Source organism: Nannospalax galili, unplaced genomic scaffold (assembly GCF_000622305.1).
Source record: "Nannospalax galili isolate Female #2095 unplaced genomic scaffold, S.galili_v1.0 scaffold286, whole genome shotgun sequence".
Lineage (NCBI taxonomy): Eukaryota > Metazoa > Chordata > Mammalia > Rodentia > Spalacidae > Nannospalax > Nannospalax galili.
The window spans coordinates 3,463,510-3,480,999 of record NW_008359442.1 but is presented as its reverse complement, the minus strand read 5'-3'; the positions used below and the strand labels follow the sequence as shown (position 1 = coordinate 3,480,999).

Sequence of the window (17,490 nt, the reverse complement as noted above, 5' to 3'; positions counted from 1 at the left end):
CGAAGTTCTCATAAGACTCTTCTCTTTCATCACACTGCATTAACATTTTGGACAATATATCACACATACATTGGTGGGCTAATAAGATTCTATCTCCTAATTATGTCATAGCCATTTCTCTGTGCTATAAGTCTATTCTACAATGTTTGCATGATGATGAAATTACCCAATAATGTACTTTTAGATTGTGTGCATTTATGTGTGGAGGCTAGAAGTCAATCTCAGGTGCTATTTCTCAGGAGCCATTTACCTTCTCCCCCTCCTTGTTAAGTTTGTTTATTTTAGACAGGGCCTTCCTATAGCCCCGGCTGGCCTGGACCTCACTATGTAGACCAGGCTGGCTTTGATCTCATAGAGATCTGCCTGCTTCTGCTTCCTGAGTGCTGGGACTAAGGCCTGTGCCACTACACCTGATTCTTATTTATTTTAATGTGCATGAATGTTTTGTTGCAGGTATGTAAGTGGACCACATGCAATGCCCTCAAAGGCATTCTGAGGGGTGTTAGATCCCGTGGAACTGGAGGTATAGGCAGTTATTAGCTGACATATGGGTGCTGGGAACCAAAACTGGTCTTCTGAAAGAGCAGGAAGTGCTCTTAACTGCTGAGCCATCTCTCTAGCCCTAATATCTAAATTTTATTTATTTATTTATTTGTATGTATGTATGTATGCATGTATATATGCATGTCCACATGTATAAGAGTACATACAGAAGCTAGAAGGGGTGTTGGAACCCTGGAGTTGGAATTACAGGTGGTTGTGAGCTACCTGATAATACAGGTGGCTAGGAACTGAACTCCAGCCCTCTGGAAGAGCAGTAAGTGCTCTTGATCACTGAGCCATCTCTCCATCTCCCACTTTGTTTTTTGAGACAAGGTCTTTCACTAGAATTGGGGATGCCTATCTCTACCACTTCTGTGCTGGAATTATTAAAAACCACCAGACCTGGCTTTTAATATGGGTGCTGGAGTTCAAACTCAGGGCCTCATGCTTATAAGGCAAGCACCTTACTAATTCATCTATCTTCCCAGCCCTCTTTCTTTTTAAAAATTCGTGTGTGATTGTGTCTGTGTATGCACATATGTGAGTGCCATGGTGAATGTGGAGGTCAGAGGACAACTTTCAAGAGTTGGTCTCACCTGTACCATGTGGGTTCTAAGGATCAAACTCAAGTCATTAGGCTTGGTGACAAGCCCCTTTACCCAACTGAGCCATCTTAATGGCCCCAAATTTTTCTTGCAGTACACTAACATCTAAGCCCTAAATTGTCAAGCAGATATTGTAGATCTTCTGAAATAACTAATCTTGGATCTGTCTTTATGAAGCTATTTTGGATAAGTGGTAGAATTGCTTTATTAATTAAAGTAACTGCATACAGTAGTGTACAGGTTCCTTTGTACGTAACAATTTTAGCTTTTATATTTCAGGTCCTGCCTTCTATTTGCCAACTCCTTAGACAGTCCCAGCACTAGCAGATACCTGAACACACACAAGCATTTTAACTATTTGAACAAGCATAGTTAATTCCCCAAAGGAATGGTGTTTTCCAGTATTACCTGCAGAAGGAATGGTATCTGCTACTGAACCAGGGTCTCGCTTTCTTTTCTTGGGTAGTTTTGTTTTGCAAAGTTGCTCAAAATGAATCTGCATAGCACTGTCCATGGTAAGGAAGTTACACTGTAACAGACCACTTAAGGTGGTGGCAGCCATTTCTCGAACCTATAGAAAGAATCATTTTCATTAAAAATAAGGTAATATAGCCAGGTATGGTGGGGCATGCCTTTAATCCCAGCACTCGGGAGGCAGAGGCAGGCAGATCTCTGTGAGTTCAAGGCCAGCCTGGTCTACACAGTGAGTTCCAGGACAGCTGTGGCTACAGTGAGACCCTCTCAAAAAGACCAAATAAACAAACAAACAAATAAATAAAAATAAGGTAATAAAGAATGAGGTGGCGGGGGCTGGAGAGATGACTCAGCGGTTAAGAGCACTGATTATTCTTGCAGAAGACCCGGGTTCAAATCCCAGCACCCACACGGCAGCTAACAGCTGTCCGTAACTCCAGTTCCAGGGGACCCCACAGCCTCTGACCTCCACGGGTATTGCACAACACGGGTGCACTTACCTACGTGCAGGTAACACACGCACACACATAAAATAAAAATAATATAAAAAAAAAGAAAAAAGAATGAGGTGGCATAGAAACTAGGATAGGCACCTTCCCTAGAACTGTATGCAAGTATATTTTTTTTAGTAGGTTAACAGAAATATCACCAGATTCCCCAAGGCTCTGTGGCCTCAAAACAAATAAAAGCTATTACATTAAGGTTACCGAAGTATAACTATTTTATATAAAATGAAGTTTCTGTACAAATACCTGATTTGTTTAATATTCAAAGACACATACAACAAAATACAAAAATAAACCAGGCGTGTTGGTTCAGCACTTGGGAGCAGAGGCAGGTTGGATCTCTGTGAGACTGAGGTCAGCATGGTCTACATATTGAGTTCCAAGCCAGTTGGGGCTACAGGGGCACTCTGTCCCAAAAAACAAATAACAACAACAAAAACCCCAAACAAAATAAAAAACAAGTGCTCTGCTTTATATTCTTTGAGAGATTTTTTTTTTTTTTCTTTTCAAACTTTTTTTTTTTTGGTCTTTTTGAGACAGGGTCTCCCTGTAGCCCCAGCTGTCTTGGAACTCGCTATGTAGATCAGGCTGGCCTTGAACTCACAAAGATCTGCCTGCCTCTGCCTCCCAAGTGCTGGGATTAAAGGCATGCTCCACCACACCTGGCTTCAAACTTTTATTTTTTAAAAGCACTGTCACCAGGTTGCTTTATTTCCTATAAAGCTTATTAATCAATTCATTAATGTGGTATGGGATGGAATGTCAGGTTTCATACATGCTAAGTGCTCTACCACTGATCTATATCCCCAGTTCTCATCTCATTCTACATTAAAAAAAAAAAAAAAAAAAGGTCTCACTAAGCTGCCCAGGGTGGTTCAGCACTTACTTTGTATTAGGAACTTGTAGTACTAAGAAGTGAACCCAGGGCCCTACATGTTAGGCAAGTATCAGGGTTCCTTCCAAAGGTCCTTTTACAAAAAATGGGGGGAGGGAAGCTGATACAGGAAGTTGCTAAGTTGCTACTGTGAAGGCTCAGACAATAGGATTGAAAAGGTCAGGGGCAGTTTGGGCTACACATTAAGTTCAAGGCCAACTTGTACAATTTAGCAATCCCTCCCACACTTTTGATTGATTACAAGAATTCACAGATTACTAAATTTTATGGCTACTGACTTCTGTTCAAAGAGCTAATGCTAACAGACTATGACACACAGTCGTGATGTGGACTGTTACACTTCAACACTGGCAAGCATCATTACACACTGTTTTGTGATGAAATAAAAAAGGTCTTGTTAGCAGGGCATGGTGGTGCATGCCTTTAGTCCCAGCACTCAGGAGGCAGAGGCAGGCAGATCTCTTTGAGTTCAAGGCCAGCCTGGTCTACATAGTGAGTTCAGGTCAGCTGGGACTACAAGGAGACCCTGTCTCAAAAAAAGAGGTCTTGTTTTAGTTTGGTTTGTTTCTCTGGTCACTAATAGGTCTGACTTCCTGCTTCCCTCCTTCCGTTCTTTGCTTTTCATTCTTTACAGCATATATTTGTCTTTATATTACCACAAATGCTCTACAAAAATTTAAAAATAGATCGTTTAAATGTAACTTTTAATCTGAAGGCTTAGAAAGTCATCTCAGCTTGAAGTTCCTATAAATATCCAAACCCATTTTTATAATTAACAATAATGGGGGGAGGGACTGGAGAGATGGCTCAGTGGTTAAGAGCACTGACTGCTCTTGCAGAGGACCCTGGTTCGATTCCCAGCACCCACATGGAGGCTACGAACCATCCTTAACTTCAGTTCCAGAGGAATCTGAAGCCTTCCATGGCATTTCATGACATGGGTGGACTCATATACATGCAGGCAATATACTCGTACGCATAAAATAAAAATAAAAAATAATGGGGGGAGGGTGTCCACTATGGAAAACATAGTATAAAATACTATTTATATCTTCCCTCCAAGCTACTAATAAATTACACCAATACTTCCAGCAGAATTACTCTCTCAGTATTAATCTACATTTGGGGTATGTTCCTCCAGGGGTTAGTCAGAATTTATGTGCCTGTATTTATTTTACAAGGCGAGGGAAAAAAATATTATTTCACTTTCTTAGACGGAAATATCTCCTTACATTTCTATTTTTTCTTTAAAAAAGTTACCATTTATAAAGTATTTTTCTGATATAATCAAAAGATTTAGCCAATTATTACTGCTGTATCGTTATCTACAATAGTTCTTTTTTTTTTTTTTCCTCATCAGTCAACTTTTCATCCTGTTCACCAGCTCCTCCTGTGAGGCCAGGCCAGTGTAAGTGAAGTTCCTTCCTCAAACACCTCTCCCATGGAGGAGGCCTGGTTCCTCTATTGTAGGCTCTGCTGAGGGGATACCTTAATTTCTTATGCCATAGAACATAGGTATATTCTGCTTAGAAAATGTACTATTTTCAAAAAAGAAAAAAAAGAAGAAAATGTACCATCTTCAATTAAATAGTAACAAATGTGAAACAAAACTATATCTGCTATGCTTTAAGAAGCTGCCCATTTATACAGATGGTATGTGTTCTATAAATCTTGCATTGTTCTATTTACTGAACCTTACTAAAAACAAGGTTCAAAAAACTGCAAGGAACACTAAGCATAACATCTAAGCTCTGGCTAAGAAAACAGTGCACACCGTTCTCTCCCTGCTCCACGTCCACCTACCTTACTTTTTTTTTTTTTTCTTTTTTTTTTGAGATAAGGTCTTGCGCTCAGCCTGGCCTAGAACTTAGTTCAGGCTGGCCTCAAATTCATGATCCTCCTGGCTTAGCCTCTCAAGTGCTAGAATTCTAAGTGTGCACTACCACACCTGGCTCAAAGCCACAAGTCCCAAGTAGCAAGTTTTCCATGTGCTATTTCCCCAAAACAGGATTTCTAAGGTGCTCCTAACTTAACCCCACCCTTCTTATCCATCTCACTGATGCAATGTGTGTTCACTATAGATTCTTCCTGCCTCCTCTCATTTGCCACCCCTTGTTTGCCCTCCTTCCTCAGTCAGATCTCCCCAGGGATACAGACCCAGCTTGGTAAGAGCAATGAGATACCAGCCTACCACCACAAGCCCCAAGAGAATTTAATATATCTCTCAATTTTTACAGTTGTGTGTGTGCACACGCATGTGTGGTAGGATTCATGGTGCACATGTGGGTATCAGAGGACAACTTTTGGAAGTTGGTTCTCTTTCCACAATGTGGTTTGTGAAACTCGGGTTGTCAAGCATGGCAGCAGGCACCTGCTGAGCCATCTCACTGGCCCTGAACTTTATTAAAAATACACATGAAAATAATCTACTTTATATAGCCAGTCTCATCAGTGGTTAGTTATAAGAAATCAGAGCCAATTTTTTGTTGTTGTTTAAGACAGGGTCTCATGTAGTCAAGGCTGGTCTCACACTTACTGTGTAGTTGACACTGAGCTTAAACTTCTGGTTTCCTCTCAAATGTTGGGATTACAGATATGTACCACAATACCTGGTTTATGTGGTACTGGGGATGGAATCCAGGGCTTCGTGCATGCTAGGCAAGTACTTCTACCAAAGTGGACCTCATGTTGCCAAATCCTTTGGTCTTTCTTTTTAAAAATTATTTTTATTTATTATTTTTACTTTATGTGTAGGCATGTATTGCCGGTCTTTGATATCTTATTCCTATTTTGCCCCCTTAAACGTCATTGTATATATATTTTTTATGTAACCCACTTCAAGTTATTTCTGGAAAAATGTGTTAGAAATTGCTTCTCTTTGGAATAATAAAAAAAAATCAACAAGAATTATTGTTTTTCTTCACATTTACTAATTTTGTTTTACTATTCACTGTTGTTTTTTTAAAGACAGTCTCACTATGTAGCCCTGGCTGACCTGAAGTCACTATGAAAGCTAAGCTGGTCTCAATCTCATGGAGATCTGCCTGCTTCTGACTCCTGAGTGCTGGGATTAAAGGCATGAGCCACCATGCCCCCCACATTTACTAACTTTAAAACCTAGTACTATCCTAAATATCCTTCAAGTAACTAGCCTGAAGCACTAATCTATACATTTCTAACATGTAAAATAACAGATAACTCACCACAATTCTAGGACACTCAATGCAAGGGTGGGCCACTCTTAAATTAGCAGTGCCCCATGTGAAAGAAGGGGGTGGCTTCTGATCATCATGTTTCTCAGCTTCTGACTTTGTTTCCTTCTGCCTTTTGAAATGAGGACTGCTTTCTCCCCAATAAATGAACTTTTAGAGTATCTTGCTGCTTTGGGAACAAAATTAAGCTCAGATTCTAATTCACTGGATTTTTCAAACCTACATTCGACTTGCTGGGATTGTAGGAATGGGCCACCATACCTGCCTTACTGTCTTCACTTTCACTTTGGGAGAAGGGGCAATTTCTTGCAAAACTAGCCTTTGAATCTGGGATGTACTTCTCATTATGTTTCTTTCTAATTGTTTATGTCTAAAAGTGTTTTGTGTATACATATGTAAGTGTACTGCTGCTGTACAATGGCCCTGGAGATCAGAAGAAGACATAGGATCTCCTGGAACTGGAGTTTAGGATGGCTGTTAGCCACCATGTACGTGCTGGGAACCTAACCCAGGTCCTCCATTAGAGCAACTACTGCTCTTAATCCGAGTCATTTCTCCAGCCCCTTTAGCTTAGTTTTTTTTTTTTTTTTTCTTTTTGAGACAGGGTCTCCCTGTAGCCCCAGCCGACCTGGAACTTGCTATGTACACCAGGCTGACCTTGAACTCACAGAGATCCACCTGCCTCTGCCTCCCAAGTGCTGGGATTAAAAGCGTGTGCCACCACACCTGGCCTTGCTTAGTTTTTTAAAAGTGTAAGAAATGTAACCATTTTCACTGACTGATGTTCACTGGTTGATGTCACCAGTATGAGTAATATTTACTTCCAGAACACAAGAATCTGGATAGGCTCATTAGGAAGGAGGAAAAATTTCCCTTTCCTATGGATAAAATCTATTCTTGTTGCACAAAATAAACATAACATATATAAAGTTCTCTACTACATGAACAAGTTTTAAAGTCTGTAAAATAAGTAAAAATTTTATAAATGCATGTATTTTTGTTTCCCAAGATCAATTATAATTATGCCTTATTGCATATTTGTGGCAGCTCTTCCTACATTAGGCTACCTGAACTAAAAGATTAACTTTTGGTATAAAGTATGAATATAACTTCACCATGTAAGTGGGAAGAAGGATAATAGTATGTTCTGTGTTGGCCAATCTGCCTTCATGTACACATCTAGTCCCTTAAAAACCCAGCAAGGGAGCTGGAGAGATGACTCAGTGGTTGAGAGCACTGACTGCTCTTGCAGAGGACCCGGGTTTGATTCACAGCACCCGCATGGTGGCTATGAACCGTCCTTGGCTCCAGTTCCAGGGGAATCCAAAGCCCTGTTCTGACCTCTGTGGCATTGCACGACAGGGGTGCACTCACATATGTGCAAGCAATACACTCACATAAAATGATAAAAATAATAAATAAAATATTTATAAAAAACCCAGTAAGAAACTTCAGGTTTACAAATGTGTATGTGCCAAACCGAATGCCAAGGAAAGGCATATCAAGTATATGCCACTGTTTTTGCAATCTGTACTAAAGGAACCATGAATATGGTATCAAGACCATTCACCTATGTTAAAACTAAACTTAATGATTTACGTTTCATGCCAGATGTGGTGGTACATGTCTTTAATTTCAACACTCAGTAGGCAGAGAGAGGTAGATCTGAGTTTGAGGCCAGCATGGTCTACATATTGAGTTCAAGGTAAGCCAGAGCTATATGGTGAGACTCTGTCTCATAAGTAATTTTGTTTTCAACAAAATACATCTTATGAATCTGCAAATACCTCTTTAAAAAGAATCATAGTATTTTTTTAATGATAGTCAAGACTATCTGTAGCCAAAGCTGGCCCTGAACTTACAAAAATGTTCTTGCTTCAGCCTCATAAGATTATTTTATTTTTAATTTTATGTGTATATTGCCCGCACTTGTATAATAAGTGTACCCAAGTGGTGAAATGCCGGAGGAGAACAGAAGAGGACACTGGATCCCCTGGAGCTGGAGTTCTGGATGGTTGTTCGCTAGCATGTGGGTATTGGGAATTGAACCTGGGTTCTCTGCAAGAGCAGCCAGTACTCTTAACTGCTGATTTTTTGTTATTTAAAACAAAATTTTTTTGTTATTAAGACTGGGTCTCTCTGTAGCCACAGATGGCCTGAAACTCCCTAGGTAGACCAAGCTGGCCACAACCCAGAGATCTACCTGCCTCTGTCTACTGAATGCTGCAATTAAAGGCATGCATCGAGCATATGATTGGTTTTTTTTTTTTTTAATTTTTTTTTTGTCTTTTTGAAGCAGGGTCTCCCTGTAGCCCCAGCTGTCCTGGAACTCACTATGTAAACCAGGCTGGCCTTGAACTCACAGTGATCCACCTGCCTCTGCCTCCCAAGTGCTGGAACTATAGGCGTGCACCACCACGCCCAGCTTATTTATTATTTTTATGTGTATGCGTGTATTGTCTGCACGTAGGTAAGTGCACCCATATCATGCAATGCCTGAGAAGGACAGAAGAGGCTGTTGGATCCCCTGGAACTGGAGTTGGACAGTTGTTAGTTGCCATGTGGGTGCTGGAATTTGAGCCTGGGTCTTCTGCAAGAACAGCCAGTGTTCTTAACTGCTGAGCCATCTCTCTAGCCCCTCATATGATTGTTTTTTATGCTGACTGAATTTTAACAAATTATAACTTAAGTTTTACCTCTAACTGTTCATCCTCCAAAAGGCTTATAATCAACCACCTGATGTCTTTAACTGCATCTTCATTGTTAAGGAAAATAAAGAGGTTATAAAATACCATGGTCTGGAGGTAGGTCAGTACTGTATATCTTGCATGCCAAGAACTGCTTCTTGCTGTCTGTGAATGAGAAATGAGATGACAATGACATGAAACCAATATATGAGCCAAGTTCTACTTTCACAGGTAGTCAAAGTAAGTCCTATCTCTTTCCATGTGAAGAATGAGAAATTCTCTGAGGCAGCTGTTCAGATAGTTTGGTAATGGGACAGGAACATATAGGTCATGATTAATGACAATCAATTCTGCTAAGGATCACATTTTATTTTACTTTCAGTAGTAGTAGGCAGGGCCTTAAAAGCAAATAAGATTAAGAACTACATAGTTTTGCACGCACGCACGCACGCACACACGCACACACTCCCAAATACAATTTCAGGCTGTTGAAAAGCATTTTTCAGTGGCAAACTCAGTCTCTAAGATGATGCCCATTTTCACATTGTGTGAACAAGGCGAACACTACTGAGTTGGCTGTACTGCAGTGCAGCCAGAAAATAACTGAGTCACTACAGGTCTTTATTGGAGGCCATGGGACAGACATAAGGAGAGATGGTAAGAGGGAATCGTGCCCCTGCCTTCATAAATACTGTGCATTAAGGCATTTTAACAATTATGTCCTTGTGTGTATGGGTAATTTTTGACACGAGTGATTTGCCCGAAATCAAAGAAGTTGGTGGCTGAACCAGGTATGAAATCTAGGTCTGTTTCTTAGGTCAATATATATGTCTTCCTATACCAAAAGAAAAATCAAAACGAAGATCAGGTTCAGTGTGGAGTTCTTAGAACGGTAAACCTGAATGCGAAAGAGGGGATGTAAATCTTAGAGTTTTGCACTTACTTGGTTTAGCACCTGAAGTACCAAAGGCACTTGATGAGGGTAAAGTAACCCCTGAGACATTAGTGATAAACAGAGCTTTGCATCTCTTTTCAGTTCATCATAGCTATTGTCATTTTCCACCGGGGCAATCTACAGGACAAAACAAGACAAATTGAAAGATGACTCCCAATAATCACAAAGGCATCCCACAAGATGGAAATCCTCAGCAGTCAGGACACAAGAGATGTCAAATTTAAGGCCAGCCAGAGCTACAAAATCAATCTAAAGCCAACAAAAACTTACAGACATCCTGTCTCAAAAAAAAAAAAGAAAGAAAACAAAATCACATTTTCACTTTTTTTGTTATTGTCTTTTGAGACAGGGTCTCCCTGAAGCCCCAGCTGGTCTGGAACTCACTATGTAGGCCAGGCTGGCCTAGATCTTACAGAGATCCGCCCACCTTTGCCTCCCAAGTGCTGGGATTAAAGGCATGTGCTTCCATGCCCAGGCTACATTCTGGCCTACATTTTTACAATTTTAAAACACATGAATAGCTAGAGCAAGCACAACCAACACCTCATATACCAATTGTTAAACAATGGCAAACTCAGGGACAATCCTGTGTTTCATTTTTTGCTGCCCTTTGGCTCCTCTCTTCATCTAAATTATCTGAAGTAAGTCTCACAAATACTCCATCCATAAATATTCCATTATGTTATCTCTTTAAAAAACACTTGAAATGACATCATCATACCGGAAACTTCATTACAAAATAGACTACTCAACAGTCTCAAAGGTCCCTAACTATGTAGCATCAATGTGCTATTCAACTGGCTTTCTGAAACATTCAACATAATGATTACATGTTGCATTTAGCTGTTGTGTTTAGTCTCTGAAAATTCCTTGTTATCTGTTTTGATGTTTTTCTTTCACAATTTCCTCAGTTGTGGCCTTCCCTGATTACATCCCTGCATTGGAGTGGCTTGATCCAGTAAGCCCTGTACTCAGCTCATTGGATCTAGGTTTGGTTCTACTGACACGTGACAATGGGCACAGCATAAAAAGTGTATTGTGTTTCCTTCACTGATATTTAGCTTTTTTCTTATATGCTGATCCATTATCAAAAGAAGTTTGCAAAATTGTGGCAGTCATTTTTTCTTCATTGCTACCTTGAATAGTTAACATATGAAAAAGATTCCTCTTGTTCAGAATAGAGTTCCTTCCCACTGAGGCGAACAGTGACTTTTTAAAAGATATTTTATTTATTATTTTTATTTTATGTGTATTGCCTATATGTATGTAGGTGTTCCTGTGCTGTGCAATACCCCCAGAAGTCAGAAAACAGTGTTGGATACTCTGGAACTTGAGTTACAGATGGTTGTTAGCTGCTATGTGGGTGCTGGGAATTGAACCTGGGTACTCTGCAAGAGCAGCTAGTGCTCTTAGCCCCTGAGCCATCTCTCCAGCCCCAATGATGACTTTTTAAAAGCACTTATGTCATTACAAACCAATGAACTGCAACAGATTTGAAGCATTTTAGGTAAAGAGAGCTAGGAAATAAACAGTCTTTAAGAGAAATAAATTATACTAATTTTTAAGTTAAATTTGTAATTGCTAATATTCTTTAAAACAATTTTAATTAAATTCATTCACTGATTGATTCTTGTGTGTGTCTGTAGGTATGCACGTACAAACACACTGCAGCTGGCATGTGGTGGTCAGGGAACAACTTGTAGGACTCAGTTCTCTTTCTACCATTTGAGTCCCCAGGACTGAATTTAGGTTGTTAGGTTTTGTGGCTAGTACCTTTACCTGCTGAGCCATTTGGCAACCCCACTATAAATGTTTTCAAATGATAAGAGCTAGCATTAAGAGATTTTCATGGTAATAAAAATTTCAGTATTATCATTGCACTGTGTGTTACACAATCTACACACATGATAAAATGACAGAATTATAGAGTGTTTAGAACAATGTTAATTTCCTAATTTTGAGACTGTACTATACACTTATACAAGATGTTAGGAGATGCAGTAGAGTATTTGTAATCTCCTGTGAATACTTAATTATTTCAAAATAGTTTTTGGAAAAAAAAGTCAATATTCATGAAACTTAGGTTTTTGGGTTTTTTTTTCTTTGTTTTGAGTCATCTCGTTGCAGCAGCTCTTATTAGGAGCTGGGATTGTTCTTTTTTCTTTTGTTTTCTAATTTCTTACTCAAGAACAAACCTAAATGATCTAAGTTTTCCTTAAGATGTGAAATAAGAAAGCTGGGTCAATGTCTATAACTATGTACACTTCTTTGAGATTCCCTCCCTGCTGTAGTAACGTAGATTCCTTTTGGAGCCTCACCCTTCTCTGGCATTGACAGGGCTGTCAATTGAGGGATCACTGCATTCTAGCCCAAGAGATTAGAGCCTGCTCAATGATCTTTGATTTGGGCATATAAATGTTGAGATCCAAGGGAGCCATGTCCAGAAGGGGATCCTGCATTTTTTTTTTTTTTTTTTGGTAACATAGATCCTCAGCATCACAGAGGCGCCTATGCACATCTTATCTTTTACTTCATTGTGTAAACCACTCAGGTACTTTCTGGTAACCTAATTTTCTACTCTTACTTGCAATTAAAGAACCTCAACTGATATAATGATACAAAGTATTTCATCTTTTTTCTTGCCTTGTTTTCACACAAAATTTATTACTAAAATTTAACTGACATCAAATTGTTAATTAATAGAACATGCTACTCATCACACTAACAGAAGACCTTATAGGACTGTCTCTGATTTTTGAGAAAATTTTATTTTTCTGAAGAAATCCTGCCAATGGAAAATAATTGTATACTAGTGCATCACAGTGTCTATAAAATTTCCTATAAGTCTGACTCATGCAAACTATGACTCTGCAGAAGACTCTGATGAGCACTCCTTATTGTGAAACTTAGGATGCAATGCCTCCCCCTCTCCTGGCCACTACTGTGAGCTCTCAACTGCTTTCACTTTTGGTAATTTATCTTTAAAAATACATTCAAAGTATAAAATAGATACTATGTAAAAGCTGTTCATTAAATCATGAATGAATAAGAATATGGGGTGGACCCTGTGGGGATAGGCAAGTGCTCTCCAATAAGTTACATTCTACACTGGACACAGCTCTGAGCACTTTGTACATACAGACAGACAACCCCCCTCTGTTGGTTTAGAATACAATCTATCAGTGCAGTGTTCTACTTAATCTCAAATCTTGTTCACAGACAGCAATGTTAGTATGGAACAGGAAGTAGAATGGAAAATTCCAATGACATGATATTCATGTTTATATTCATAGTCAATCATGAAATTTCTCAATGTTAAGGATGAGAGACATGTAATATTAACTTACATTTTACAGATTTAGAAAAAGTTCTGAGCTGTATTATTTGCCCATGATTACATAGTATATCAATAACAGAGCCAAGACTGAATCCAGGAAGCCTGGTTCAGTGTTTATTATCAATGTACTCCTGCCTTTTACATAGTAAACAACTGCAGAATCGGGCGTGGTGGTGCACACCTTTAATCCCAGCAGAGGCAGAGGCAGGCACATCTCTTTGAGTTCAAGGCCAGCCTGATCTATATAGAGAGTTCCAAGCCAGCTGGGGCTACAGGGAGACCCTGCCTCATAAAGAACAACAACAACAAAAACTCCACAACTATAATAAAAGCAAATAAACTACTATAGTGTAAATTTTTTATTAAATTATAATAGTTACATAATGGAATAATAGAGAAAAGAAATGTCTATTAAGCTTTTTCACTATGCCTTTTAATTATTTTCTCTTAAACTGCTATTCCTCAAAAATAGGCTATTAGTAAAACAATGTTCTGACTGTAAAACTTTCATGTTTAGTTGTGCATGGTGGCTCATGTCTGTAATCACAACACGTAGGGGATGGAGGATTAAGAAGTTTACAGTCATCATCCTCCGCTACACTGCAAGGCTGAGGTTAGCCTAGGCAACATGAGATCCTGTATCAGACAAGAGGAGGTAGAGGGAGAAAGGAGAGGGAAGAAAGGAGATCTTTGATGGACCTGTCGGGATCCTGCTCTCATATTCATTTAATACTAAAACAATTATATCAATCTAAACTACTATCATCTAAGAATTTTCTCTTATTCGTAGGGACCCAATCAATATTCAACCAGTCAGAGAGAGAGAGAAAGAGAGAGAGAGAGGGAGAGAGAGAGAAAGAGAGAATCAACCATCAACCATTAGCTGATGACCATGAATTTCTTTTTAAGGTCAGAAGAGGCATATTCTTCATTTCAACCTATAGTCTTACCTTAAAAAACAAAGGCAGAAGCTGAAGCTGTTCTTTGACTGCAGTAGAAAAAGATCTTCCTGCACTTGCCATTAGCCATTTCAGTACTATTTGGAAATAAACACACAGAATCAGCTATTGCTATCAAGTTACGGACCATATTGATGTAATTCTAGTGTTAGTCTGTCACTGATCTCTTTAATTTTAAGCTTACCTATGATATCTCAAATTACACTCTGATTCATCAGCAGTATAAGAATAGCCATGGTAAAGGCTATCAACCAATCCAGGGTACTGAGGGTATTCTCTAAGAATCTACAGATTATTAAGAGCCTACCAAGTACTTAAAGTAGACATCAGAACTAGCCTTCAATAATTCCAAGGTAGGTAAAATAATGATCAAGTAGTTTAGAGCTAAAATTATTTTAAAACTTTAGTTATTAAAAAGGATACCCTGAATATCCTGAAAAAGACAATGAATACATACTGATTTCAAAAGTTACTACAAATCTACAGAAGTCAACTGTACGGTACTGACATAAGAATCGGTAGGTACACAGCTAAAAGACACAGAAAATGAAGAAACAGACCCTCACAATGGGATGTGCAATCAGAGTGCCAAAGCTATTCAATGGAGAAAGAAGTTTTTCAGTACAGTGTTAAGTTCTTAACTTGATGAACATATTCAAAAGAATGAAGTTAGACCTTACTTCATAACACATGCTGAAACGAGATAGTCTAATTATATTATTCCATATCTTCAATTTTTTGAAAAAACAAAAATAAAAAAACCCACATGATTCAATTTAATGATTCCCAAGGAAACAAAAGAAAAAATAATCCGAAGCTCACCAAAACTCAGGTCACTAAGGGACACTATCAAAAGCATAAAGCCTGGTATGGAGATACATGCCTGCAATCCCAATACTTGGGAAGCTAGGGCAGGAAGATTAGGAATTGTAGGTCAACCTGGGCTACATGAGACCACATCTAAACAAACAAACAAACAACAAACAAAACAAAACAAAAAACAGAGGGAGAGACGGCAAGCAAGAGCTTGGATAAAATACTTTTTTTCTTTTTTTCCTTTTTCTTTTTTTTTTGAGACAGGGTCTCTCTGTAGCCCCAGCTGGCCTAGAACTGCTATGTAGGCTAGGCTGACTTTGAACTCAGAGATGTGCCTGCCTCTGCCTCCCAAGTGCTGGGACTAAAGGCATATGTCACCATGCCCCAGCAGGATAAAGTATTTATAAATCATCTATCTGACCATATAAAGAACTACAACTCAGGGCTGGGGAGATGGCTCAGCAGTTAAGAACACGGTTCTTGCAGAAGACCAGGCTTCGAATCCCAGCACCCATATGGCAGCTAACAACTATCCATAACTCCAGTTCCAGGGGATCTGACAGCCTCTTCTGTCACGGGCATTACACAACATGGGTGCGCTTACTTATATGCAGGCATAACACTCATACACATAAAAGAAAAATAATATTTTTAAAAAAGAACTACAACTCAACAAGCAACAAAATAGCAAGACTGATTTAAAAATGGAGAAAAAGAATTGAACTAACAATTCTAAGAAAGCACACAAATGGCCCATTAAACACACAAAAAGATGTTAAACATCACTTGTTATTAGGTAAATGCAAATCAAGATTACAACTTTTCAAACCTATTAGGATGACTATTAGAAAAAGAAAATAGAAAACAAGTACGGGGTAAGGATGTGAGGAGAATGAACTCCTGAGCATCTGATGACTGCACTATAAAACATGCAGCGCTGTGGAGAACAGTTTGGCACACGCTGGTGGTAAGTACAGAAATACCATGTGGTGCAGCAACTCCACTTTCAGGTATATAAAGAAACAACGGAAAGCAGGAACTCTGATACTTATGTATCAATGGTCAGAGCAGCATTATTTGTACTAGTGAAAAGGTGGAAATGTCCATCAACAGATGAATGCACAAAGCAAATGGAGGAGGAAATGAATTTGCTATTTATAGTACAACATGGATTAATCATGAAGTGTATAAAGTGAAATATGCCAGGGATGAAAATGGTGGCTACCCAGGGCTAGTGAAGGAGGAGAATGAGATTTTCACCGTTCCAAAAAGAGAAGAATCTTGGAGATTCTTAAACTCAAAAACTGTTAAAAGCAGAAAATACATACTATATTTTCAAAAATTATATTAAAGAAGTGACAGGGGAACCCTGAATGAATTAAAATACATCTGTTCTTAAGTGAATTTCTATGGATTTTAATGACTCACTGGTTTTTAAGAGTTTAATGCCCTGAGTTCGTTCATCTTCTTCACCAATTCCATTTTCTTCCATAACATGGTTCTGAATTTCTTCATCCACATCCATGAGGGGCTTCAATTTCTCTAGGATTCGAGCAGTAAACTCAGGGATACAAGGGGATGTTGTTGGCGCAGTGTTTGGCAAAGAGACATCTATCATGAATATGTAGGTCAGCACACTGTTAAATAAAACATGTAACAAGAGGTCTGACATCGTAACAAACAGATTCAAAAGTTATGGCCCAACCAAAGTAAATTTTCCCAAGGTAATTCCAAGAGAGATGCTCCAGATTGCTTCATGTATGAAATATAACATAATACTGAGGCATTAAGCTTAGGGATGGTGGGGCTGGAGAGATGGCTCAGTAGTTAAGAATACTGACTGCTCTTGCAGAGGACCCAGGTTCAAGTCCCAGCACCCACATGGTGGTTAACAACCGTCCAAAACTTGTTCCAGGGGACACCCTCTTCTGACCTCTGCAGGCATTGCACGACACAAGTGCACTTACATACATGCAGGCAATACAGTCACACACATAAAATAATAAAAACTAAGAAATAAAATATTTTAGCCGGGCATGGTGGCACACGCCCTTAATCCCAGCACTCAGGAGGCAGAGGCAGGTGGATCTCTGTGAGTTCAAAGCCAGCCTGGTCTACATGGGGAGTTCCAGGCCAGCTGGGACTACAAGACCCTGTGACAAAAAGACCAAAAATAAACAAAAACAAAAATGTGAGGAAGATGACACAACATTCACTGGTAACATAACCAGTGCGTATTGCTAGGTATTGAAATTTAAAGAACTTGAGAAGTATTTCAAACCACAGAGAAAAAAACCATACCTACCTCCCTATTCTTTCTCTGACATTTTTGTAAACCTGGGTGAGTTTGGGTTCCAAGTACTTCAGTAGTCTATGTAATAGCTCAGGCACTCTCCATTCTTGCTGGGCAAGGCCACCTTGTAGCACATAAAGTCGACTACAATTAAAGAACAGACACATCAAATTACACTGTTTTTCTGTAGTGACAGTACAAACAATGT

The 17,490-nt window shown here is 39.1% G+C and overlaps 1 protein-coding gene across 1 annotated transcript in view; it reads right to left on the bottom strand.

Annotated features, from left to right (window-relative positions):
• The window catches only part of Psme4 (proteasome activator subunit 4), a 116,867-nt gene that overhangs the window by 5,940 nt on the left and 93,437 nt on the right, over positions 1-17,490 (bottom strand). The window contains exons 39-44 of the mRNA XM_008823016.2: positions 17,295-17,426; positions 16,418-16,626; positions 14,165-14,250; positions 9,866-9,994; positions 8,932-9,087; positions 1,557-1,719 (exon numbers count right to left, since the gene is read on the bottom strand). Of these exons, the coding sequence (XP_008821238.1) occupies positions 1,557-1,719; positions 8,932-9,087; positions 9,866-9,994; positions 14,165-14,250; positions 16,418-16,626; positions 17,295-17,426 (875 nt within the window). The remainder of the gene's footprint in view (positions 1-1,556; positions 1,720-8,931; positions 9,088-9,865; positions 9,995-14,164; positions 14,251-16,417; positions 16,627-17,294; positions 17,427-17,490) is intronic.